Raw genomic sequence first — 23084 nt, 5'->3', positions numbered from 1 at the left:
CCCTTTAGGGGAAAGATCCAAAGGCTTCTTCGGGCCAGTTCAGCCCCCACAGGCCTTGGTTCCTGCACCACAACTCCGTGATGCAGAAGTAAGAGTAAAAATCACTATTAAAAAAGTTAATAATAATAAATTCCTACTTTCAGGCAGCCCAGCTTGGCACAAATACTCTACGTCACTCTTCACAGAGGGGAATTTTACCATTTTCCTCCCACTTAAAATCCAATAACCCACTGAACAAACACGACACAGCTTTGTAGCTTGTTCTTTCCAAGATGCTAACGGGAAGGACACCAAAGGAGGCGCCGATTTAGCATCCACTTAAATAAATTAAGCCTCCCGAAAGCCCTCCCAGAGCTTTAAAACTATCGGGAGCAGAATTAACAACCGCCCCCACTGCGCTGAAGAACCAGCGTGCTTCAGCTGCCCCATTACCCAAAAAAGCAAGTACGACTGACACAAGTTACGTCAACCATTACAAAATTTATTTAACAAAACAAAACAAAAATATAAGTTTATGCTCAGGGATGCCCTGCGGCAGGTTCAATGAGTAAACAAAAGAAGTGGGTTAGGTCTTGTCACGGCCAGTAACGACGCAGGTTTCTCCGGCGCTATACTCGTTCCAAGGCTTCCAGCATAATGATGCTGTTCCCTCGTATTACCTAAAAGCGAAAGTTCAGAGCGGCTGGTGAGACGCAGCATGCCGTTACCCACCGCTCTGCAGCACCGCACGTTCCGTCCCGTCCCATCCCGTCCCCCCAGTTTATTTTCCTCCAAAGCTGACGCCGCGCCAAAAAAACTGCAGTGAATTCCCCCGTGAGGGTGAACGCCGACCGATTTTAACTCTAAAACCCCGTGGATTGTTCCACGCTACTGCGGTAAACAAACATGTCCGCTTCTGAGAATTGAGCTCGTTTTACAGACACGCCAGCTACAGCTGCGGGCTGGTGCGGGACCCTTCACCCTCCACTTGTTGCAGCGGCACTCACCACCATGCCAATATTGTTCTGCTGTCCCCCCGGCGCCATCTCCACGCACTCATCGATGACGAGGTTCATGAAGGGATCAAAGCCCCGCAGTATCCCCTGGACGTGTCGGCCGCCATTTAATTTCACTACAAGAAACGGAGCCCGTTTAAAGGAGGAGACCGCTCAACGCCAGCGTTCGGGTTTTTCCTCACCGGACCCGCAGCTCTGAAAACGAGCGGGGGGCCGCGAGGAGGGAAGGTCTTTGTGTTAATCGGAAGCATTCAGAGCGCCGCATCCAGCGTGGTAAGAAACGACCGCCCTGAGAGTTTAGGAATGCGAATTTTAAATTAATATCGGCCCCAAATTAACGGGTTTTGAAGCCTGAAACTACTCTGGGCCCGCTCCTTCCCGGGCAGGAGCGCTAGCTCAGGCAGCCAGCGTATCCCCCTCGCTACAGACCGCCGTGCAGAGGGGAATGAGGGGGTCGAGGAGGGGGGGACACGGACACGGGGGGAGGGCTGGGGGCTCCCCCACGGCCGCGCAGCCCTTTTACCCCACGCCCCGGCGCAGACACACGCGGCAAAGAGAACTCAGGGCCGGGAGCAGCTCCGGGCGGCGGGCACTCACATGACAGCTTCTTGTCCATGAACCTGCAACGAGATGGCGGCGGCTGGTCAGCACCGGCGGGGGAAGAAATGGAAAAACATCCCACCACCAACACCACCACCCCCACCCGCCCCCCGCCGCCGCCATGACACCGGGGCGCCCGCGGGGCACGCCGGGATACCGGCGGATCACGGCGGGCCCCGCGGCTGTGTTCTCCCTTCCCTCCTCCCTCTCGCCTCCCCGGCCCGCGGTCCCCGATCCCGGTCCCCGGTCCCGGACACACTTCTTCAGCTCGGGCGGGTGCGCTTTGCTCATGGCGTCTCCACAGCCCACCAGGCCCCTCACGCTGCCGCTCGCGCCGCGCTCTGACGTCACCGCGCCGCTCTGCGTCGCTTCACCCCACCCCACCCCTTCCTCCGCCAGCCAATAGCGACCGCGCCTCGCCCTTCTCTTCCCCGCCCCCTCCCCTTTCCCGACGCCTCCCGCGGCCAATCAACGCCCGCGGGAACCCTACCGCACTCCTCCGAGTAGCGGCGCGGCGGAGCAAGGAGGGAGGGGCCGGAAAGCGCGGCGGGGAGGGGCGGGGCGGGGCTACACGGGGCGCTACGGCCCAGCGCTGCGGCCCACGCTGTGCACGCACATGGCGGGCGGTGGGGGGGGTCACCCCGTGCCTTGCACACCCGCGGGGCTCACCCCCCCACGCCGTGCGGGGGGGCACAGGGGTCACTCGGTGCCTTGCAGGGGCCGCCCCACGCCATGCAGGCTGCTGGGGATCCGCCCGGGCCTTGCACACGCGTGGGGGCCGCCCCCACAACGCTCAGGCATCCCCAAACTGGCAGCGCGTAACACGGGTCACCCCCCCCCCCCGCCCCGGCATGTGCGCAAGCGTCCCCCAATATATAGCAGACGAGCAGGGGACGTGTGTGTGTGTGTGTGTGTGTCCCACTTTGCACACACACACACATCACCCTGCACCCGCACGAACATCACCCAAATTGCACAGGCACCAGCCCCCCCCCGCCATGCCAGCCCAGGGCTCACCCCTCAGCACGGGTGCTGCTGCAAGCACCCAACACCTCCATGTTGCCCCCACCCCCCCAAACCCCGCAGCACCCGCGGGCGGTTAGAACGTGGCACCTCGCCTTTAATAAAGCGCGTCGAGGCGGGGTGGGGGGAGACGACCCCCCCCCCCCCCAACCCCCGGCGCCCCACTACTGCTGGAGGGCGGCCAGGCTGTCCTTCATCTTCTTGGCCATGGCGGGGACGAGGCGCAGGTGGTCGTCCCCGCAGGCGACCAGGCAGGCGTCGAGCTGGCCTCGCACCCGCGCCTCGGTGCCGCCCGCCTCCAGCGCGTCCTTCGCCTTGTCGTTGCAGTGCAGCGTGCAGCGGCTCAAGCGATCCTGCGCGGGTGGGGTGAGGAAGACGGGGGGGGGGGGGACACGGACACGACACACACACGGTGGGGTCAGCGGTTGTCCGTCCCTCCCAACCCCCTCGGTCGTCCGTCCGTCTGTCCAACCCCCCCCCCCCCAGTCTCACCTGGAAGTGCTCCAGCTCGGCGGTGACGATGGCCTGGGCCTGGGCCAGGGGCGCGTGGCACCGCTCGATGCATCGCTGCACCTGCTGCATGGAGGCCGTGTCGTCCTCGCAGCACCGGGCGCTGCACCGGAACATGGCGCCCTGAGGGGACACGGCGTCAGCGGGGTGCAGCCTGCGGGGACGACCCCCTCCCCAAATCCCCACCACCCGCTTTGCGGGAGCACCCTGCGAGGAGCCGGCTGCGCCCTGAGCCCGCAGCTGTGTGCGGCTTGCCCGGGCGTGGGGGGGCACAGGGCGTGGGGGGGGGCACAGGGCATGTGCTGGGGGGCACAGGGCATGTACTGGGGGGGGCACAAGGCATATTTAGGGGGCACAGGGCATATTTAGTGGGCACAGGGTGTGTGTAGGGGCACAGGGCATGTGCTGGGGGGGCACAAGGCATATTTAGGGGGCACAGGGTGTGTGTAGGGGCACAGGGCATGTGCTGGGGGGGCACAAGGCATATTTAGGGGGCACAGGGTGTGTGCTGGGGCACAGGGCACATGCAGGGGGACAGGGGACGCGCTGGGGGGGGCACAGGGCATTTTTACGGCGCACAGGGTATGTGTAGGGGGCACACGGCACGTGCTGGGGGGGGGGGTAAGGGCCACGCACAGAGACGGTGTGGGGCGCGCAGGGGGCTGGGGGGAGCGGGGGGCTGGGGGTGCAGGGTTGAATGAGCAGGTACGGGGCATGCACGGGGGGGGGGACACAGGGATACCGGGGGGGGGCAGGCCTTGCCCCGGGCACACACGTGGGTCACGCACGGCGTGGGGCGGGGAAGGGGGGGGGGGGCGGGCGGCAACGGCGGTTTCCCCGCGGGGCCCGGAGCCCGCCCGGCCCTGCCCTGCCCGGTGCCCCCCCCCCGCCGCCCCCGGTACCTGCATGCCGCGGATGCGCTCCCGCTCCAGCCCCCGCACGGCGCTCTCCACCGCCGCCTGCACCCGCGTCTGCGCCGCCTCCGCCATCCCGGCCCCGCGCCGCCCCGCCCCGCGGGGGGGGCGGGACCGGGGCGGGGGGGGGGACGGGGCACGCGGCGACGGACGGCCCGGGCGGCAGCGGCGGCACCGAGACGCGGTGCGACGCCCGCACCGCCGTGCAATGCCCGCACCGCCGTGCAATGCCCGCGCTGCCCTGCAATGCCCGCGCCGCCGTGCAATGCCCGCACCGCCGTGCAATGCCCGCACCGCCGTGCAATGCCCGCGCTGCCCTGCAACGCTTGCACCACGATGCAATGCCCGCACCGCGCGCGGTGCAGTGCCTGCACTGCCCTGCAACGCTTGCACCGCGATGCAATGCCCGCACCGCGCGCGGTGCAGTGCCTGCACTGCCCTGCAACGCTTGCACCACGATGCAATGCCCGCACCGCGCGCGGTGCAGTGCCTGCACTGCCCTGCAACGCTTGCACCGCAATGCAATGCCTGCACCATGATGCGATGCCCGCACCATGATGCAGTGCCCGCACCATGATGCGATGCCCGCACCGCGATGCGATGCCTACACTATGATGCGATGCCCGCGCTGCCCTGCAATGCTTGCACCACGGTGCAGTGCCCACACCCCAATGCAATGCCTGCACCGTGATGCAGTGCCTCCACTATGGTGCAATGCCCGCGATGCCCTGCAACGCTTGCACCACAATGCAATGGCAGCACCAGGATGCAATGCCCGCACCCCAATGCAGTGCCTGCACCATGATGCAGTGCCCACACCATGATGCAATGCCCGCACCATGATGCAATGCCCGCACCGCGATGTGCCGCTGCACCGCCATGCAGCGTCCCCAACTGCCCCGCAGCGCCCACGCCACGCTGCCAGGCCCCGGCTAAGCCCCCAGTGACATTACCCCACCTCAGTTATTCGTGGCTGGGACGTTACAGAGCCCTTCCAGCCCCCCCAGGCCCCCCCCAGCCCCGCAGCACAGCTAACTCCCGGCCGGGGCTGCGCCGAGCCCCCACGGCCCCATCCTGCCCCGGAGCTGGGCACCGTCATGGTGGGCACATCCAGGTTGGGCAGCGGCGTGGGGGGGGGGGGAAATCTGGAACCCGCAGGAGGGAGCGAGAGCCCCGGGCTACGGCCGACCAGCCACAGAGGCCAGGCAACCAAGTGCAACCCCCACCAGGCCCCCCCCCCCCCAAAATGCTTCGGGTCCCATGCAGGGCACCCATTGCCTCCCTGCAAACACGTCCCTGCACTGCTGGGGTGTTTGGGGACGTGCCCCCCCGGCCCTGACCCGCGCGGGGTTTGGGCTCGACCCCCTCCCCCAAAAAAACTGCTCCATTTATACCCCGCAGCGAAGAACCGGCAGCTCATAACTAACAGGGCTGGGGGGGGGCCAGCGGCCACTTCCAAAATAGCCCCACGGCCGCCCCCGTGCCCATAACCTGAGCGGGGCAGGATCTGGCCAGGCTTTGCAGCAGCAGCGCTTTGCTCCGGACTAATCCGGGCCCCCCCCCAACCCCAGCACTATCCTGCTCCCGCCTTTTAGCCCATTTCCCAGCCCGGCACACTGAGGCCAGGTTGGGTCGGGGACGGGGGGGGGGCTGACACCATGTTGGGGGGGCTCATAGGGCAGGATGAAGCCTGTGACTCCATGGGTGGGGGAACATCGGCGCTGCCTGCCTGGCCCCCCCCCAGCCCCGGCGAGGCCGTATCCGCTCCGGCACCTGCTCACCAGCTGGGCCGGCGGTGGGTGTGCAGAGGAAAGGGTGTGCGCACACACGCGACCCCCCCCCACCTCCGCACAGCACCCAGGCACAGCACCCGCGCATGGCCCCCCCCCGGCTCCTCGGGGATGTCTGTTTGCAGGCGGTGGGGGGGGGGACCAGCACCAAGGGAGGTGCCACCGGCTGCTCCCCCGGAGGGTTGCAGCCCCCCCAACAGCCCCCAAGGGCTGCCGCTGCTGTTAATGGCAAAAATATTAAAAAAAAGGGACTAAAAGCCTGCTGTGAAATGGGAGTGTTTGTCCCCAAATTGCTGCTGCTGGCTGAGGCGGGGGCTGGGATGTGCCCCAGCTGGGGCTGGTGTCGCCCCGCTATGAGGTCCTGAGCGCGGTGCAAGGCTGGACCCCCCCCCCCCGACCCTGCTCCCCGCACAGCGGGAACGGAATCGACCCCAATATCCATCCTTCCCTCCCCCCTCGCTTCACGCTTTGGGCTGGAAACGTGGGGGGACGGGGCTGAGCCCATCACCGGGGTATCAGTTCTGCGCCCTGGGGACGCTCCCCCCTCCCCGCAACCGCCCCTGGGACCCAGCAACTCCTTTCCAAATATTCCCCCCCCCCCCGTCAAAAAAGGCCCGAGAGACGAGTTTTCTGAAAAAGTGTCCTTTATATCACTTAAATAACTATAATCCAGGTATTAGGGGAAAAAAGAACAGCTGATCACAATAACATATTATAGAAATCAAAATTAATTTAACCACACAAAATAAATTAAAACATTAAATATTAACTTTCAGTGCAACATATACAGAAGACATGAGAGTAACCATGACTTAAAAAAAAAAAAAAAGACCAAAAAAACCAAACAAAAAAGCTTCCGATTGGTTATGATAAAGACTACGGAAAAGATTAACGCTGCACCGGGAGGTTAGAGCACCGGCCTGAGGAGGTTTCCTAGGATTATGGTTCATTTTATTATTAATAAAAAGCTCGTATCTGTCCCCAAAGTGAGCAGGGTCCGTGTGACTGCTGAGGCGGAGCTTTTGTCTCTATAGAAAAATAAAGCCCCATCCTGCAGGGGTGGGGGGTTCTGGTTAAAATAAAAAAAAAAAATAATTCTGAGAAAAAGGAAAACCAAACCCAAATCCAAAGACAAACCCCAGCTCCACGTTGCCCGGCCGGGGTTTGGCTCTGCGGCGGGGGCGATGCCCGGCTCTGCCAGCGCTTTGCCGCTGCCGGCACGCTTACGGTGCTGCCGAGCGCGTCTCCTGCCGGGGCGCTTGCCTGCCGTCTTCTGCGTGTGTGTGTAGGGGGGGGAAATAAAGTTAAAAAAAAAAAAAAAAAAAAAAAAAAAGGGAAAACCAAAAAAAAAAATTAAAAAAAAGACCAAAACCAGAGAAGAGATGCTGCGCTGGTCCCCGGCGCGGGTCTCCTGGGTGAGGGGCGGCGGCGGGACCCCCCCGGCTCCGTCAGACCCCTGCGGGGAAGGGGACGGGGAGCGCGGTTACACCCCGGGAACGCCGGCGGCCGGCGGCCCGCCGCGGTGCCCCCCGGCCCCCTTACCCGTCTCGGCGTGGCAGCAGGAGGTGCCGCCTTTCAGGAGCCCACCCGGCTTCTCCGGGCCGCCGCCGGGTGCCCGGCACCACCGGCACCGCTTCCGCAGCCGACAGCAGCTGCAAGGGAGCGGGGAGGGGACGGTCAGGGGCTGCGGGGGTCTCGACACCCCCCCCCCCCCCCTCCTCGGCCCGCATCCTGCCCCAAATCGGCTGAGCCGAACCCCCCGCCCCGGTACTTACTGTATGAGCACGCACACGCCGATGAGCAGCACCGAGGCCACCACCGACACCACCACCAAGGCGGTGATCGTCTGCTTCTTCTGGTTCGCGGCCACCACGGCCAGCAGGTCGGCGTGCTCGCACCGCGTCCCCACGTACCCCGAATGGCACCTGCACCGGTGGGGGGGGGACACACACACGGGAAAGGCATCGGCATCAGCCCCAGGACCGGGGCACCCGCTCGGAGCCCGGCAAAACCAGGGTCGACCCCGCTTTTTGGGGGGATTCCCCCCGGGAGAGCCAAGGGGAGAGACGAAGGACCCGCTTGGATTTGAATTGCCAGAGGTTTTTGTTTTTTTTTTTATTTTTCCCCGACACTTACACGCACGCCGGCTTGTCCTCCTGGACCAGGAACCGGCAGGTGCCGTGGAAGCAGAACTGGCTGTGAGAGTCGGGACAGTCGTTGAAGTGGGACCTCACCGCCGCCGCCACCGGCGGGCCCGGAGCTGGGAGGAAAAACAAGGAGAAAATGGCATTTTTGGGCGTTTGCCGGCCCGGCAGCGACCCGGGCGTCGCCGACGGTGGGTCGGTAGCTCTGGTTTAGGGCTGGATGCATTTATTTTGGGGTTGTCGGGTGGGACGCGGTCCAGCAGCCGCGTCCCGGCCAGGACCACCCAAAGGAGCCCAGACGGGTCCCACTTAAACCAGCACTGAAAATAAGCCTCACTGGCACTAGAGGAATTTCCTAAAGAGCTTAAAGCTTAAAATGGAGGAGCAGAGAGTTAAATAACGGCAGAGCCGGCTGCAGCCCCGGACCGGTGGCTTTGCCGGGGATGCTGTTTTCCATTACATCCCGCGCTGGTTTAAATTATCCTCCGCAGCAGAGACGGAAAACAAATATCCTGCTTTCGGATTAGCCCGGGTATAAAGCACATCCGATCGCTGTCGTTTCAAAGCCACCTCAAGTTCCTGTTGCCGTGAATTTATGGCAGGCCGGGGTAATTAAACCCACGTCTGCCGAATGCTTCCGGGTCTTCGAGGAGGCGAAGCGAGGAAAGACGGAGCGCGGCCGGCTCAGCCGGCGATGTGCCGGCGCGGTGGTCCGATGTCCTCGTCTCCGGCGGTGGGAGAGAGGCATCGGTGGGCGGTTTGGAGATGTCGGAGCTGGTGGCAGCATCCCTGGGGAGCCGGGAGCTGGGATTTGGTCTTCGCGGTGAGAATCGCTGCCGAAATCTGCGCCGTGGCGCAGCCCCTCGCCAGGAAAACCCCGACACCCCCCTCCCCGGGGACGGCTTTACCCCAGGAGAGCCCGGACTCCCCCGACTCCTGCCTCTGGTCTGAACATCCCCACAAAAATAACCCTTTTCGGAGTTTTAACCCGCAAAGCCGAGCCCCGAACACAGCTTTGCACATCCACGCTGCCGCAGCCCGGGCTCCGAGCTCCCCCGAATTCGCCGGTTTTGCAGCACCGGCAGCGACGGCGTCAGCAGGGCTGCACGGGGCTGCGTGTCCCTTTGCTCCCCGTCCCGCCGCCGGCAGCGCGTCCCCGGATCCAGCGCTGGCTCCCGGGGTGTCCTGGCTTGCATTAAGCCTCGGCGCGCTCGCAGCTGCCGGCCACATTGCAGCCGTCTCATCCTCCCGCAGCCCCGCGCTCCTGCCGCCCGCACGGACCCCGTCCCCGTCCCCGAGGTGTCCCCAGCCGGCGCTGCGCCCCTCGGAGCGGACCCTTTCCTCCAGCCCCCGCCCCGGGCTGGGCACGCATCCATCGGGAAAGGGGCTGCCAGCATCCTCAGCGGTGCCGACGCTTGCCCCGCCGCCGGGTTTTGCTCCGAAGCCTCCCGGCGCTGCGGTAGCACCGTTTCGTTTAACGCTTCCCAACCGATGCCATCGAACCGTCCCATTTTCCAGCCCCAAAAGGAGGTTTTTTTTTTTTTTTTCCATCCCTGCCTGCAAATGGCCCTTCCCACAGCCGGCACATCTCCACCGTCGGCAAAGCCCCCGCGCCGCGCCGTGCCGGGGGACGCGAAGGGCTCTTGGCTGTTGCAGTCCATTGTGCCGCTTTCATGAATGAGGCGATTTATTGGGCGCGACCGACTCGGTGCCGCCGCGAGCCGGCGTCAGGCACCGGCAGCTTCCCCGCGGGACCTGCGGCACGGTTAACGAGACCAGACTTCCCCGCACGCCGAGCGGCCGCGTGCCAGGATTCAGCCCCCCCACTCCCCCCGCCAAAAAAAACCCAAGGTGCACGAGAAATACCCACCGCAGAGGCCTGTTTCCCAGTTTTCCCGTGGGGGATAAAGCACCTGCGGGGTCAGGATCCCACCTGGGGACCCCTTATCCCCCCAGGGTGGAGGATGGGATGCGGGAGCATCCCTCCGGCTGATCCGGTGCACACTCGGGGCGAGGATGGTTTACCTGTGCCTGCGCTTTGCTGCCTGTTCCCGGGCAGTTCGGCAAGGCGGCCGCCCCGCAACCCCCCCTCAGCCACCACCCCGGGATCGTGCCGGCTCTGCCCCGTCGGCAAACTCACCGCTCCGGGCCGCCGTGGTGTTCTCCAGCGCGTGGCACGCGGCGAGCAGCACACCTGCGGAGAGGCCAGAGAGACGGGGGTCAGCCGGACCGCGTGTCGTGTGCCCCCCACCCCGAGCCGGGAGGGCTGGCTGACGGCTCGGGGGGGTTTTACCCAAAAATCACTCAAAGATTTATGTTTTTTTTTTTTTTTAAAAGGAAAATGCAATGGTGTTTAAAGCCAGGAAGGAGCCTGAAACCGGCCCGTTATTTGCATGTACGATAGGCACGTGCTCGCTCATCCGACAGCATCCCCTGCCCAGGCGGGTGCCGGTGGGGGTGCCAGCCGTGCAGCCCCCCCTCCGCGCACCGCGCAGCACAACCTGCGTCCCCCCGGCCAGCTCCTCCTGCCCGTGTCCCCACGGCGGGACAGGATCCAGCCTCGACGCAAGCTCGGGTGCCGCAGCGAACCCCCCCCAGCCCCCCCCCCCCCCCCCCCCCGCCCTGCCTCCCGCTGCCTGCAAACGCTGCCCGACCTGCAAGCGCTGCTGCTGCTGCTGCTGCTGCTCCCCGGGGACCCGCAGGCTGCACCCCCGCGGTGCGAGCGGGGCTCCCCGCTGCAAAACACCCGGGCACGGCGCGCTCCGTGCAGGCAGAAATACTCCGTCCGGGCAGAAACACCCTGTGCAGCAGAACTACCCGCGCAACCCCGGGGGCTGCAGGTCCGGGCAGGCTCAGAACAACCTCCTCCGAGCCATCCCTTCGCAGGGGGTGGCATCGACCGGGGAACCCCCCCGCCCCAGCTAAGAGGCTTTCCCGGGGCAGCTCGATCGACCCCGGGGTGCGAAGCCAGACGAGGCCAGCAGCCCCTTCGCTGGGTTTGACCCAATTTCCTCCACGGGTTTAATCAAATCATGCAGAAAGGCGACGGGCGAGAGACCAAACCACGCGCCAGCCCTTGGGGTTTGCATCCGGCAAACCACCCAGCGACCGGCGGCTTTAGTTATCGCTGCAGATTCCCTCGTTTCGGCTTCTCCCCGTCGGTCCTTGCCACACCTTTCCCCATGCCGCCACAGACCCGGCCAGCCCCCGGGGATTTTCTTCCCGTATAAACTGAATTTGAGGCATCCCGTCTCCTCCCAGGTGTTGTTTTTTTTTGCTGCTGCCGGCAGGCTCGTTGCTGGAAGATGCTTCGTCCTCCTGCCCCGCTCCTGCTCGTGCCGATACTCGCACCTCCACACGTTGAGGAAATCACGTGTTATTTGAGAAATGGCTCATCCTTGTGTCACAGGGCGGCCGTATCATCCCCTCCAGCGTTCCGGCTTGTCCGTCCTCCTGCCGGGACCCCGCTCAGCTCCGGCGATGCCTCTTCCCCGCTTCTCTCCGCCGGCAGGTATAACCCCCCGCTCACGTTCAAGCCACTTTGGCCGGAGGAGCCCGGCCGAGGAAGCAGCCCGGCTCTCCCCGTGCCACCACCGCGTCGTCCCTGGCCACTGCCCCACCTCCCTCGCCCCTCGGCAGCGGTTTTACATCTCCGACGCCGGCCGAGGGCTGCGGTGAGCTCCCCGAGAGCCGGCGTGGGGACACCGGGCACCTTACGGAGACACGGAGTATCCGTGCCCTTGGTTTGACCGGCCGAACTGGGATCCCTGAGAGCAGGGCTGTGTCCATCAGCTGTCCCGAGCAGCCGCTCTCGCTTGATTTTTGGCAATCCCGTCCCAGACCCGTTCTCAGCTTTTTTCTCTCCCCGAACCTGAAAGACCATATCCCGCACCGTCTCCGGTTTTATTTCAAAGCCGGCGCTCGGCCACACCAGCCAGGCTGCTGCCGCCCCCGCAACCCCATCCCCATCCACCCCCTGGCCCCCGCTTTGGGAAGGTCTCCTTGCCATCACCCCCAGCCAGCAAAGACCCCCCTGAACTCAGCCTCCCGGCAGGAGACACCCAACTTGCTGATGGACCCCCAAGCCTCGCCGATGGAGAAACATGCGCTTAACAACTCCGTCCCCAACGCAACATTAATTACCAGCCTCCGCTTCTCCTCCACCACCAGCCACCAGCAAAGGGCTCAACTCCTCTCGCCCCCAGCCTCTCCTAACGCTCTTCGTGAGCAGCTCCCGGTTATCGCTGGGGTTTGTTCCCTGCCCCAAGTTTTCCCTCCTAATCCGCTTGGCTCAGATTTTCCCCTCGGCTTCGCGGATCAGCCCTTGGCAGCCGTCAAGTGCACGTACGTCGGGCCAGAGGAGGTTCCCTTTTCCGCCGGTATTTTAAGCGGATGCTCCAATCTGCCGGTCCGATCCCGTTTATAAGGGGCTCCTCTCCCCCCGCAGCATCCGGGGTGCCGCGGAGGCTTGGACCCAACCCGGGCTGGAGGCCAGGACCAGCCATCACCCCTGGATGGGGGATTGGGGAAAGCGGGGTGCCCGTCCCGGTGGGAAACCCACGGCTCAGTCCCCCCGAGATGGGCGACCACGGGGGCCGGAGAGGTCCAAAGCCACACGAGCAGCAAAGCAGGAGGGAGCAGAGGGGACGTGGGTGTCCCCAGACCGAGCCGCGAGCCGAGGAGGGACGTGGCCGCTGGAGTAACCGACCCCCCCCCCGACGGCGGCCGCCCACCCGCCCGAGGGATGCTCGGTGGAGGAGCCGTGCCAGAGGAACGGAGCGAGGAGGCAGCTGAAGAGTCAGCGCCGGCGAGGAGGGCTGGAGGGGGGCCAAGACCGGCTACTTTCCTGAACCCGAGTGCTGCAAAGAGCCTCTCTCCCGCCGGGCTGGCACTGCCTCGGTCCCCCCCACCCCGACCCAAGCCCCGGCTCGACCACGGAGCCGCGGCGAGGAGCAGCAGAGCCCCGGTGCTGTCGGTGACACCGGCCGGGAATGGAACGCCCAACCCTTCTCCTTTGGGACGCCGGAAAAAAAACCCAACTGAGGTCCAGCAAGTGCTTCCCCCTGCAGCAGCCCCGGCCCGGGGAGGGGGTCACCTTGCCTGGTACCGAAGCATCACCCAGGTCTGTGCACTCCCACCTCTACGGTCATCGCAATTCCAGGCTGGGCAGCGTGTCCGGATCCGTCCTGTCCCGTGCACAGCATCACCCAGGTCCAGCCTCGCGTACCCCCCGCTCGCCCCTTACCCCAGCGAAAGGGGCATACGAGTAACGTTCCCCTCCTAATGGCAACCCCAGCGATACGCTCTCGTTAATTCACTCTACCCTAAAATTAAGGGACGAGACCGGAGGGCTCGTTCTCCCGCCGAGGCCGTACTTACGAGTCGGTGGCGAAGGCGCGTTCCCACCAACGGGGAGCGGTTACGCGACCGACTCCGGGAGGGACCGGAGCCAAATACTTTTGTAGGATTTAAGGAGCAAGAAGCGACCGATTCACAACCCGACCCCGGGGACGCACCAGCCCCAACCCCCCCCCCCCCCCCCCTTCCCCTTAAAAACCCGACCCTATTTCGGGATGCTGGATGCTCGGTGGGGAACCGCGCTCCGTCCCAACTGCTGAGAAAGTTTGGGGGAGCGAAGTCCCCGGGTCCCCCCCCCGCCCCGATCCCGCTGGGGAGGTACCGGATCGACTCCTTGCCCCCCACCCTCCGCCTTCCCCCCCCCCCCCCCCGCCGCCCCGGTCCCGCACCTACCCATGGCCAGCGCGGCCGCCGCCTCGCCCGGCATGCTGCCGGTGGGGCCGGGGCGGGGGGAGCCGGGAGGGCCGGAGGGCCGGCGGGCGGACGGCGGGCCGGGCGGAGGGACGGGCGGCGGAGCGGCAGGGCCGGCGGGGCCGGGGCGCCCAGCAGCGCGGCGGGGCGAGGGGCCGGGCTCCGCGCCGGCGGAAATGGGCGCGGACTCGCCGCCAGCCACTGCGGCCCCGGGGCGGGGCCAGCCCCGACCCGCCGCCCCCCCCCGGGCCGCACACCCCCCCAGACCCCGACCCCCACCGCCGCCGCCACCCCCGGCCGTCCCCCGGCGGCGGCAAACCCGTCCCCCGGCCCGGCACCGTACCCCCCCGGCGTGGGCACTGCCCCCCCCCCCCCCCGGGGTGCTCACTGCCCCCCCCGGCACCCCCCAGGTGGGCACTGACCCCCTCCCCCAGCACCCCACAGGGTGGTCACGGCTCCCTCCCACCCAGTACCCCCCCCCAGGGTGGGCACTGCCCCCCCCCCCCCCGACTCCCCTGGCTGGGCACTGCCCCCCCTGGTACCCCCCCAGGGTGGGCACTGCACCTCCGCAGTAGCCTCCCCAAGGTGGGCACTGACCCCCTCCCCTAGCACCCCACAGGGTGGTCATGGCTCCCTCCCAACCAGTACCCCCCCTGGCTGGTCACTGCCCCCCCTGGTACCCCCCCCAGGGTGGGCACGGTACCCCCCCAGGGTGGGCACTGCACCCCCCCAGTAGCCTCCCCAAGGTGGGCACTGACCCCCTCCCCCAGCACCCCACAGGGTGGTCACGGCTCCCCCCCCAACCAGTACCCCCCCAAGGTGGTCACTGACACCCCCCCCCCAGCTGCTGCCCCATGGGGGGAACCAGCCCTGGGACCCAGGTGGTTCTTGCTGGGGCTGAAATTGGGGCTGGGGGTGACCCCGTGAGCGGGTTTTGCTGGCGGGTGGGGTGACACCCGTGGGGCGAGTCACAGCACCCACTGGGACACCGCCACCCGCCACCCCCCCCCCCCCCCCCCCCCCGCAGCCCATCCAAACCCCCTCCCCAACAAAACCCACCACCGCCAGCCCTCCGCTTTCCCACCCGGGCTGCGGTCCCTAAGCAGGACATGGGGGGCCGGGAGGAAGGCAGGAGCAGCCCCCCCACCCTCAGCCCCCCCAATCTCTCTGCGCATCGCCGGGCTCGGGCTCCCCGATTGCCTCACCGACCGCCAGCGCATTCCTTCATCTGCTGCCTACGCCCCTGCGGCTCCCACCTCGCTCATCCCAACCTTGGGCATCCCTAAATCCATCGGGCCGAGCCCCCACGGGGACGGAGGGCAGCGCGTCCCGACGGGGCGATGGGCACCGAAAAAAAGACGGTCGTGGCCAAAAAAGCGGCCGGCGGCGAGCGCATCTCCCGCGGCCCTTGGAGGATCGTTCGCCTGGGACGGCCGCGGCGAAGCCTTGGAAGGCTCCCGAGATGGGGCTTGGCCTCGCAGGCGAGGAGCGTGGTCGGGGGGGCAGGCAGAGGACCCCATCGAACCCCCCCCCCCACCCCGGTGCAGGGAGCACCCGCCGCCCCACGGGAGCTGCTCCCAGCCCTGCGGTTTGAGCGGAGCCGAGCCTTCCCGGCGTTCCCAGGTGATACCATCTCACCTCCGCACTTGAAAGCGGCTCTTTGAAGGGGCTGGGAGCCGGCTCTTCCCAACGCTGCCCATCCCCAAAATCCCCAGCACGGACTTTTACCCCAAGAGCCCAAGCGTTTCAGCTCAACAACCGTCCCAAAATCCCACCGAGGGGGGGGGTTTGACCGAAGGCGGCTCGGGAGGCTGCGCACCCTCGGCTCCCGGAGCACCCCGCGGCGCTCCCACCCTTCGGAGCTCGACCCCCCAAACCCTCGCACCCTGCCGCTCGTGCACCGCGAGGCAGATACAGCCCCTGGGAAAGAACGAACCCACCGGGGCGGCTGCGGCGACGGGCAGGGCTTCCTACCGTCCCCGCCGAGGGTCACCCAACCCTCTGCCGGCACCCGGCCATTGACTTTCCAGCCAAACAAAGGAAAAACAACCTGGGAGACGACCCCGGCGCGGGCAAGGTTGTGTTGTTCCCTCCGTTCTTGCCCCCCCCCCCCCCCCCCGGCTGATAACTGGGATATTTATTTGTAAATAGAGGCTTCCTCCTTTGCAATAGTCCTCCCACTCCCGGCGTGAATCACTCGGTGGAAGCGGCTGCCGCCGCAGCGAGAACTGGAATGGTGGCAGGGCCGGCGGAGCTGGCAGGGAGGAGCGCGCTGCAGGCAGGAGCGAGGCAGAGCAGTAAGCCCAAAGGAATTTGGGGATGCTCTCGAGTACCTAGAAAGCCGGCCGGGAAGTCGCGGGCGAGTTGACCTAAAAAAGGCGGCTCTTTCCTCCCGGCGTGAGGATGCGCTGCAAGAGAGCAATGGTGTAACGGGGCAAAACCCTCTGGCTTTGGGGTCGTGTGACGCAAGGGGGTAATTGAATGGAGATTGTTCTCGATAAAAGGAAAAAGTCCAGCTTACGGATTTTCTTTTTTTCCTTTTTTATTTGTAACCAGTCGCCCTGGAAGAGCAGGAGCAAGCCCAGGAGGGAATATCTTGTATTTGATCAGAGAAAACCCGGTAAGAAGCTTGCAGAGAGCTGGCCGAGGTCGCTGCCCGGTGCTCCTCGCTCTCTGCCCGCCGGCTTTAGGCCGGCTCCGTCCCGGCAGCCCCGGCACCCACCGGCCGTTCGCCGGCCGGGCGCTGCTTTGGAAGCACCGGCCAAGAGCATCGCTGTGCCCGTCGCCGCTCCAGCTGCCCTTCCAGTGCCGGCTCGAGGGTTTCATGCTTTTCCTGCTGTTCTAAAACCACAAAAACAATTATTTAATTGTTTCGCCCTGATGCTGGCAAGGTGCACAATGCCGGGAGCCTCTGCGGGGTTGTTTTTGTTTGTTTGTTTTTTTCCCTTTTCGAATCGCTCTTTGTCAGTGGCTTATTCTGGGTTTGGAGATTAAAGGGGTTATTCCCTCCTCCCAAGTTAAGTGAAACCGGGGGACAGATCCCGCCTCGCTCAATGCCGCAGCAGAGCCGGGCAGGCACCGAACTGAATCCTGCTCTGGCAAATTGATTAATTTAGGGCAAAACCCTGAAAAAGGCATATAAACCCCCTCGCCTTTCACCAAGCGGGGAGGAGGCGTTCGGTATTTATTTATTTTTGAAGCTTGCCTTTGCATTTCATCACCCCATCTCCCTGCCTGCGGGCAGTTATTGGGGCTGGAGGGCCGGTGGGAAAAACCAACCCAAAGCACGGCAGAGCACAGATTCGGTGGCTGTTTTCGGAGATTTCCCCGCTGCAAAACACCCTCCGTGCATGGTGGAAGGAGGAGACTCAAGTCCCCGCGATGGATGGGGAATATTGCCGGCGAATGCCACCATCCGCAGTCATCGCTCGGCGAGGACATCCTATCCGCTCGTCCCTCCCCGTGACAGAGATCCCTTTAATCTCCGCTTAAAATATTCTGATGTGGCGGCGAAAAAAAGGGGGGGAAAAAAACCCCAACCCCTCCCAAACCCCCCATCTATATCCTGCCCCGAAGCAGCGTGTAACAAGGGGGCTGTGTGCTGCTGTCCGGCATAAAAGCCTCCGGCCGCCTGTTTATTTTGGATTGTGAACGTGAAAATTAGGCAAAGGGAAAACATCGCCTTTCGCCCTCCCCGCCCCTTCCCCGATGGCTCACACAAACCCAAATTGTAGCCGCCGGGATGTTTTTGGCTTCTCCGTTGAACGCAGAAATCAATCAGGCTGCGGCAGCCGGGGGGGGGGGGTGGTGGTGTTCAGTCCCCCCCACTGTTTATTTTCTTAATGTATGGGCTCAGGATAAATTAAATATTACACCCAAGGTCAGGCACCGAGTGCTGCTGCCCCAGAGCTCGCACGTCCCGACCCCGGGATGCTCGGATCCCTGCAGCACCCCCGGGGCTCCCCCATCCCGAATTTGGACCCGGGACCGGGGGGGTCCGACCCGTCCCGGGGCTGCTGCCGGAGGGGAAGCGCCTCTGACGTCTCCTCCGGCCCGTAATCCGCCCGCCCGCTAAAAATGGGGCCTTATTGGAGTTTTTTTTCCTGGCTTTATCTTGCAGCCACCGGTTCTGTTTTTCTGCCAGCTTAAAAGGCTCTTTCATAGCCGGGATTTTCCCCTGTGAATGTACATTTTATTCAAGGTTTTTTGGGTTTTGTTTTTCTTTTTCTTTTCCTAAATAACCTCTTGGGGTTTTGTTCCTTCCCAGACATTTTCTTTAGCTCCCCCATTTCTGTTTATGGCCCTTCTTTGCAGAAAGCCTCTATAAATAAAGGATTTTTGACCTACGGGCTCCCCAGTTCAAGCCCGGCCACTAAAAAGGGCTTTGTTGGCTGCAGCAATGCAGCTGGTTCCAGGCTGGCACCTCTCGGGCTAATGTCAATAGCAGACCGGTTAGCACGAGATTATATTTTTTTTATATATATATATATATATATTTTTTTTTAATCTTTATCCAGCAGTGGCAGAAGGGGGATAAGCATGGTCCGGCGTGGCTCAGAGCGAGCGGGAATTCTCCTTGGGAGCGCAGGAGAGGGCAGAGGGGCCGGTGCCCCCGCGGCTGGAGCTGGTCCCGGCGCTGGCTCTCAGGTCCCTCCTCTGCCAGGTGTTTTGGCTGCCGTGGGTTTACCGGCTCTCCGTAACCCGCCGCGGTCGCGGGAAGCCACGTTCATTTACGCCGCCGAGGGTTGCCTGACACAAGGGGCATTCAGCCGCGGCGGCCAGCGACCCAGCGAGCACTCGAGCGGCTGCACGTCTGGCCGTGCCCTTAAAAATCCCGAGGCCACGCGTCGGTTTTCCTCCTCCTCCGGGTCCCTCCGAGGGTTTTGCGGCGGGACCCCGGGGCCAGCAGCAGCAGCAGGGTGGGACGCACGGAGCTGGGAAGGACGGGAGGGTGTTGGGGCGGCTTTTGGGGGAGGCAGCCCCCCCCCCCCCCCAATGGCACACCGGGAAGGGGTCGGGAGCCTCGGGATACCCTTGCAACGCAGGTGGGACCCACCAGGCAGGATATCCAAGACATCCAGCCAAGGTATTCAGGCTTGGGAAGCCACCCCGTGCCCTTCCCTTCTCCTCGAGCCGCTGGAGCAAGGCGAAGGGACCTCGGTGTCCGGCTGGGAAAAAGCACCCATGTCCGGCTGGGAAAAAGCGCCCGAGTCCGGCCGGAAAGCAGCCGGCGGCCGAACAGAGGCCCTCAGTCTCCGGGCCATTAATCCGGCCGTCACAAAAGGCGCAGCGGCAGGTCACAATGCATGGCACATGCCCGAGCTTGATGTATTTTGTCCTTGTTCTTGCTTGTTTATCTATCATTTGCATTGTGCCTGCCTGGCAGGCTCGCCGCCCCGCGCCCGTCCAACGCCGTCGGGAACGCTGACTCAGCGCCCGCAGCCCGGTGTCCCCACGCAGCGACCTCCCGGGCATCCGACAACCGGCCCCACCGCCGAGCCGGTTCCCCAGAGCCGGGAGGCTTGGGATAGCATCGGCGCAACGGGAGCCCCCGCAACCGCTCGGCTGCACCGGAGCTTGCAAAGAAAACCCGGTTTTCCCCGGGAACGTGGGAAAGCAAATGCGTTCCCCCCACCCGCTCCCGCTCCCAGCCCCGGGCTGAGACTCCCCAGTGCGATAGGTGACCCTACCTCCCACGGGAATGAGTCACCCGCCACCTTCGGAAGCGGAGATGGAGGTGAAGGATCGCAGAAGCTGGGAGCTCCGGGGACGGCGCGGGAGCCCGGAGGAGACACGCGTGACTCAGCCCGGCAGGAATGGCAGGAATTTGTACCTGCCCAGGGAAATCGCACACAGGTATAACAGGTCCAGGCGTTCTCTGCTGCCATAACTCCTCCGGGAAGGAGAGAGAGACCCTGGAGGGATCGGATGTTCCCAAGCGCTGGGAGATCCTCCGAGATCTTGCAGCATCTCACACCTGCGTTTCCCAAGCGAGACAAACCCTGGGAGGGGAAGGCTTAGATTTGCACCCGAGCCCGACAAACAGTCACCGCACGGCCGCCGCCACGCCGCCTTTGCACCCTGCGTTGGACCGTAAAACACTGAAATGCTCTGAATTTGGCTCCTAACGGAGCGGGGAAGAGACCACAGTGACCCTCCGACAGACGGGGAGGACGAGAGCTGACGGCAGCCATCCTCGGCGGTGCTTTCGCCTTCGCCTTCCCCGTCTGCCGGCCAGGGGAAGCTCTGCTGTGTCCCCCCCCTCAACCGGTGCCCCCGCCAGGGACCGCGACGGGGCTGTGCCACCCGCCCGGGGACACTCAAGCAGAAGGTGACACCGCAAGGACGGGCTGGTGACACCACGAGGGTCCCCATCCACGGATGAGGCGGGGAGCGGGGACGGGACGGGACGAGGAGCCGCGGTGCCAGCCTGCTCCATCCCCTTACGGAGGGACCGCCGAGACCCATTTTAAGGAGCAGGCGTAACCCCCGCGGGGACAGGAGCCCTGCGGCCAAGGGGACCTCGCCGGGGGACACGGACCCTGCGCAGACCTGCCCGCGGCTCCGTGCCAAGGCAGCAGCGGGAAGCCAGATGAAAGGCAAACATTTCATCGGGAAGAGCCGGGGAGACCCGTACTTTGCTCACGCGGCCGCCAAGCTTGACAACACTGAGCCGATTTTGCTCGGTTTGCAAAACAAACTTCACCGCTGGGCTCGCGCCAAGCCTGGAAAATTTCGAGCGCGAGGAGCGGCGCGGGCAAAGTTGAGAGTCACCGACGACGGCGGCCCGGGACGATGCACGCTGCCGCGGCCGCGCTCCGGGCTCTGCCCGTCGTGCGTTACGACAGACCCGGGAGCTGAGGACGCACCGCCGCAGCTGATGCAAGAAGGGGAATTCGGGCAGGGAGAAGGGAATTGGTTTTCTGGCGATGGTTTCTATTTTGGGGCTGTGTTGCAAGGGTTTCCTGGGCCGTGACGTTGCGCCTCGGCCGGGTGACGGCATCCGCGCCCGCCCGCCGTGTTTCACAAGAGCTGCCCCAGGAAAACGCCCTTTGCAATGCCTGCTCCGGCTTCCCCTCCGCACAGCCCCCGCGAGGGTTGCGATGGCTCCTCGTCGTGGTTTTCCTGTCCTAGAAAAGGTGCCGGGAGCCCTTCATCCCCTCGGGGGACGGACCGGAGTGTCTGGAGCTCTCCTGGGACACAGAGCCGCGATCCCTCCAGCATGCACCGTGCTTTGCATGACCATGCTGCAAAACTCCCTTGCAGGCAGCCTCAAAAGCCCAGGCAGTATTACAAACCAGAAAAAAAAAAAAAAATTAAAATTCTTTTCTTTCTCCCATCCCATCAAGAAACTCGATAACAAAGTTCGCCACATCCATCGGGGCTCTGATGGTCACCCGGGGCTGACAGCCCTGCTCGGATGAAGGTGCAAACTCAACAGGCTCTTTTGGAAGCGCGCGCGGTGGCCGCCCCGGTTGCCCCTCGCCCGGCCGTCATTTACAACCCCTGAAAAGAAATGGGAGCACAAAATGCCGCCCCGAGCATCACAAAGGCGGCCTGACGTCAGGGTGCGGGGAGGCGAAAAGGCTCCAGGCCAAGAGAAGGGAAGCTGTGTTTGAAAAATGACAATTTCTGTCTAGGAAAGGCAGGGCTGTGAAAGGAGCCCTTCTTCGGGGCTCTCCAGGAGCCCGGGCGCAGAACAAGAAAAGCCTTTGAACAGCCGGGTAAACTCCTCGGCAGGCTGCCAGCCAGCGCCTGCAAGGAGCCCAGCGGAAAAATCTATCTGCAGGCTGGCTCGGGAAGCCGGGGAGACGTCCCAGCGTGGTTGGCGGTCCTGGGCTGGTGGTGGGGGGGTAAGCTGCTTCGCCGGGGAGGCCGGGTCCCGGCAAAACGCTCCGGCTTTTTTTGCAGGTGCGTGCCGGCAGGCTGCCCGCGATGGGAACGGCAGCGAGGTCAAGGCGGGCACGGCACGGCACGGCACGGCACGGCACGGCACGGCACGGCCTCTCGATGCGGGGCTGAAGGCAGGCGTGCCGTGTACCGGCCGGAGGTGAGCAGGCAGCTCTACAGACAGAACTGGAGAAAAATAAAAGAAAGGAGGAAAAATCCCTACTTGACCGTATGCTCCTTTGTCCGGTGATTTTTGAAGGTTCGCCCTGCACCCAACAGGCACCTGTTGCACCACTCATGCACCCAGAAACAACAATCTCCTATTAAAAATATAGTTCCTTCCGAGTAAGGCACCAAAGATGTGTGTAGATGAGACACGTTGAGATGATGTGTGTCACATCCCAGCTCAGTAAAGCCCAAATGCTCTCGGAACGGGGCTTCTGCCTCCCGGGCTCCCCCGGTACGTGGGTCTTTTGCACGATGCCAACACGGAGAGGACACCGGAATGCCGGGACAGTGAGACAGGGGTGGGGAACAGCAAAGAGCATCCAACGCCTTCCTTTGCAGGGCGATCGGGGCTGAGTTGCACAAAGATCACCTTCCATCAAATCCAGCTTTCACTATTCTCTTTTTTCTCTCACGTTCGTTCCCCAAAACACCATTAAAGACCGAATGCCAGAAATTAAACGACAGAATCGGACCTGGCCGGCTGCCCGGCTACCTCCGGTCAGGGCTGCTCACCAGAAAGCAGAAATAAAAACCTCTCCCTCGGCCGTGGTGGGTGGCAGAAGGCACAAGGCTGTTTCCCAGCGCCTTATAATTCCTGTTTCACTGAAAAGGGAACCAAGTGCTACCGAAGCGGGTTCTTGACACGGCTGAGGGTGACCGGCTCGCTCGGGCTGCTCTGAACTTGCTGGCCTCACCCCGCAAAGCTCGGAGAAGTCCCTGGGGCAACAGCGCAGGACTGGGTGCCGTTTAGTGGGGAGGAAGAGGTTTTATGGGGTGCAGGAGGTTTTACGGGGTGCAGGAGGGTTTTGCATGGGCGGCCATCCCGAGGGGCAGCTCGGAGGGCTTGCTGGGGTGCTAATGGCCAACACCTACCGCAGAAATGCCAGGCCAAGAGCTGTGCCAGCCCTTGCCCGTCCGTAGGGAGCAGGACACCCCAAACAAGGGCTCGCCCGGAGCCGGGCAGCCCCAGCTGAGAGGATGGTGCCATCTCCTGGCATCACCAGGCTTTTCCCAGCCCGCAGGCACACCTCGGAGCAGCAGGGACCAAGGATGCTCATCCTCCGCCAAGGGCCGGGGCTGATCTCCTCCTGTACGGGCAGGGAAACTGAGGCACGGGGCAGCGGCGCAGGTGGCCCACCAGCACCTGTAGCACATCCCCGGCTGTGACCCGGGGACCCTCCTGCCACCTTGGCCTCGGAGCCCAGCCGAGACCACCCGTGC

General features: G+C 64.0%; 3 protein-coding genes across 6 annotated transcripts in view; all 3 read right to left on the bottom strand.

Moving 5' to 3' along the window:
- Positions 1–460: 460 nt before the first annotated feature.
- SNRPG (small nuclear ribonucleoprotein polypeptide G) lies at positions 461–2005 on the bottom strand. The gene is made up of 4 exons (XM_030034879.2): positions 1855–2005; positions 1593–1615; positions 987–1111; positions 461–659 (listed from the first exon to the last, which is right to left on the bottom strand). Exons 1-4 carry the CDS (start codon positions 1884–1886, stop codon positions 609–611), a joined length of 231 nt encoding a protein of 76 aa, XP_029890739.1. The 5' UTR covers positions 1887–2005; the 3' UTR covers positions 461–608.
- FAM136A (family with sequence similarity 136 member A) lies at positions 461–4152 on the bottom strand. Of its 3 annotated transcripts, none has more exons than XM_041128350.1 (6): positions 4031–4152; positions 3111–3251; positions 2714–2971; positions 1519–1615; positions 987–1284; positions 461–659 (listed from the first exon to the last, which is right to left on the bottom strand). In XM_041128350.1, the coding sequence occupies exons 1-3, from the start codon at positions 4115–4117 to the stop codon at positions 2783–2785; spliced, it is 417 nt and encodes a 138-aa protein (XP_040984284.1). In that variant the 5' UTR covers positions 4118–4152; the 3' UTR covers positions 461–659; positions 987–1284; positions 1519–1615; positions 2714–2782. The 3 variants fall into 3 exon arrangements, with proteins under 3 accessions (XP_040984284.1, XP_029890738.1, XP_029890737.1); XM_030034878.2 differs by having other exon boundaries at positions 987–1111; XM_030034877.1 differs by lacking the exon at positions 461–659 and having other exon boundaries at positions 998–1111; positions 1593–1615.
- A 2333-nt stretch (positions 4153–6485) lies between these two features.
- TGFA (transforming growth factor alpha) overlaps positions 6486–23084 on the bottom strand; it is a 128757-nt gene continuing 112158 nt past the window's right edge. The window contains exons 3-7 of one of the 2 annotated variants that reach the window (XM_030035941.1): positions 10117–10170; positions 7969–8092; positions 7608–7757; positions 7375–7484; positions 6486–7288 (exon numbers count right to left, since the gene is read on the bottom strand). In XM_030035941.1, coding sequence (XP_029891801.1) covers positions 7281–7288; positions 7375–7484; positions 7608–7757; positions 7969–8092; positions 10117–10170 — 446 coding nt within the window. In that variant the 3' untranslated portion in view covers positions 6486–7280. The other variant, XM_030035942.2, reaches the window with a different exon arrangement.

Source organism: Aquila chrysaetos, chromosome 13 (genome assembly GCF_900496995.4).
Source record: "Aquila chrysaetos chrysaetos chromosome 13, bAquChr1.4, whole genome shotgun sequence".
Lineage (NCBI taxonomy): Eukaryota > Metazoa > Chordata > Aves > Accipitriformes > Accipitridae > Aquila > Aquila chrysaetos.
Note: the sequence above shows the minus strand (reverse complement) of the source record. Positions and strands in the feature narration are given on the sequence as shown.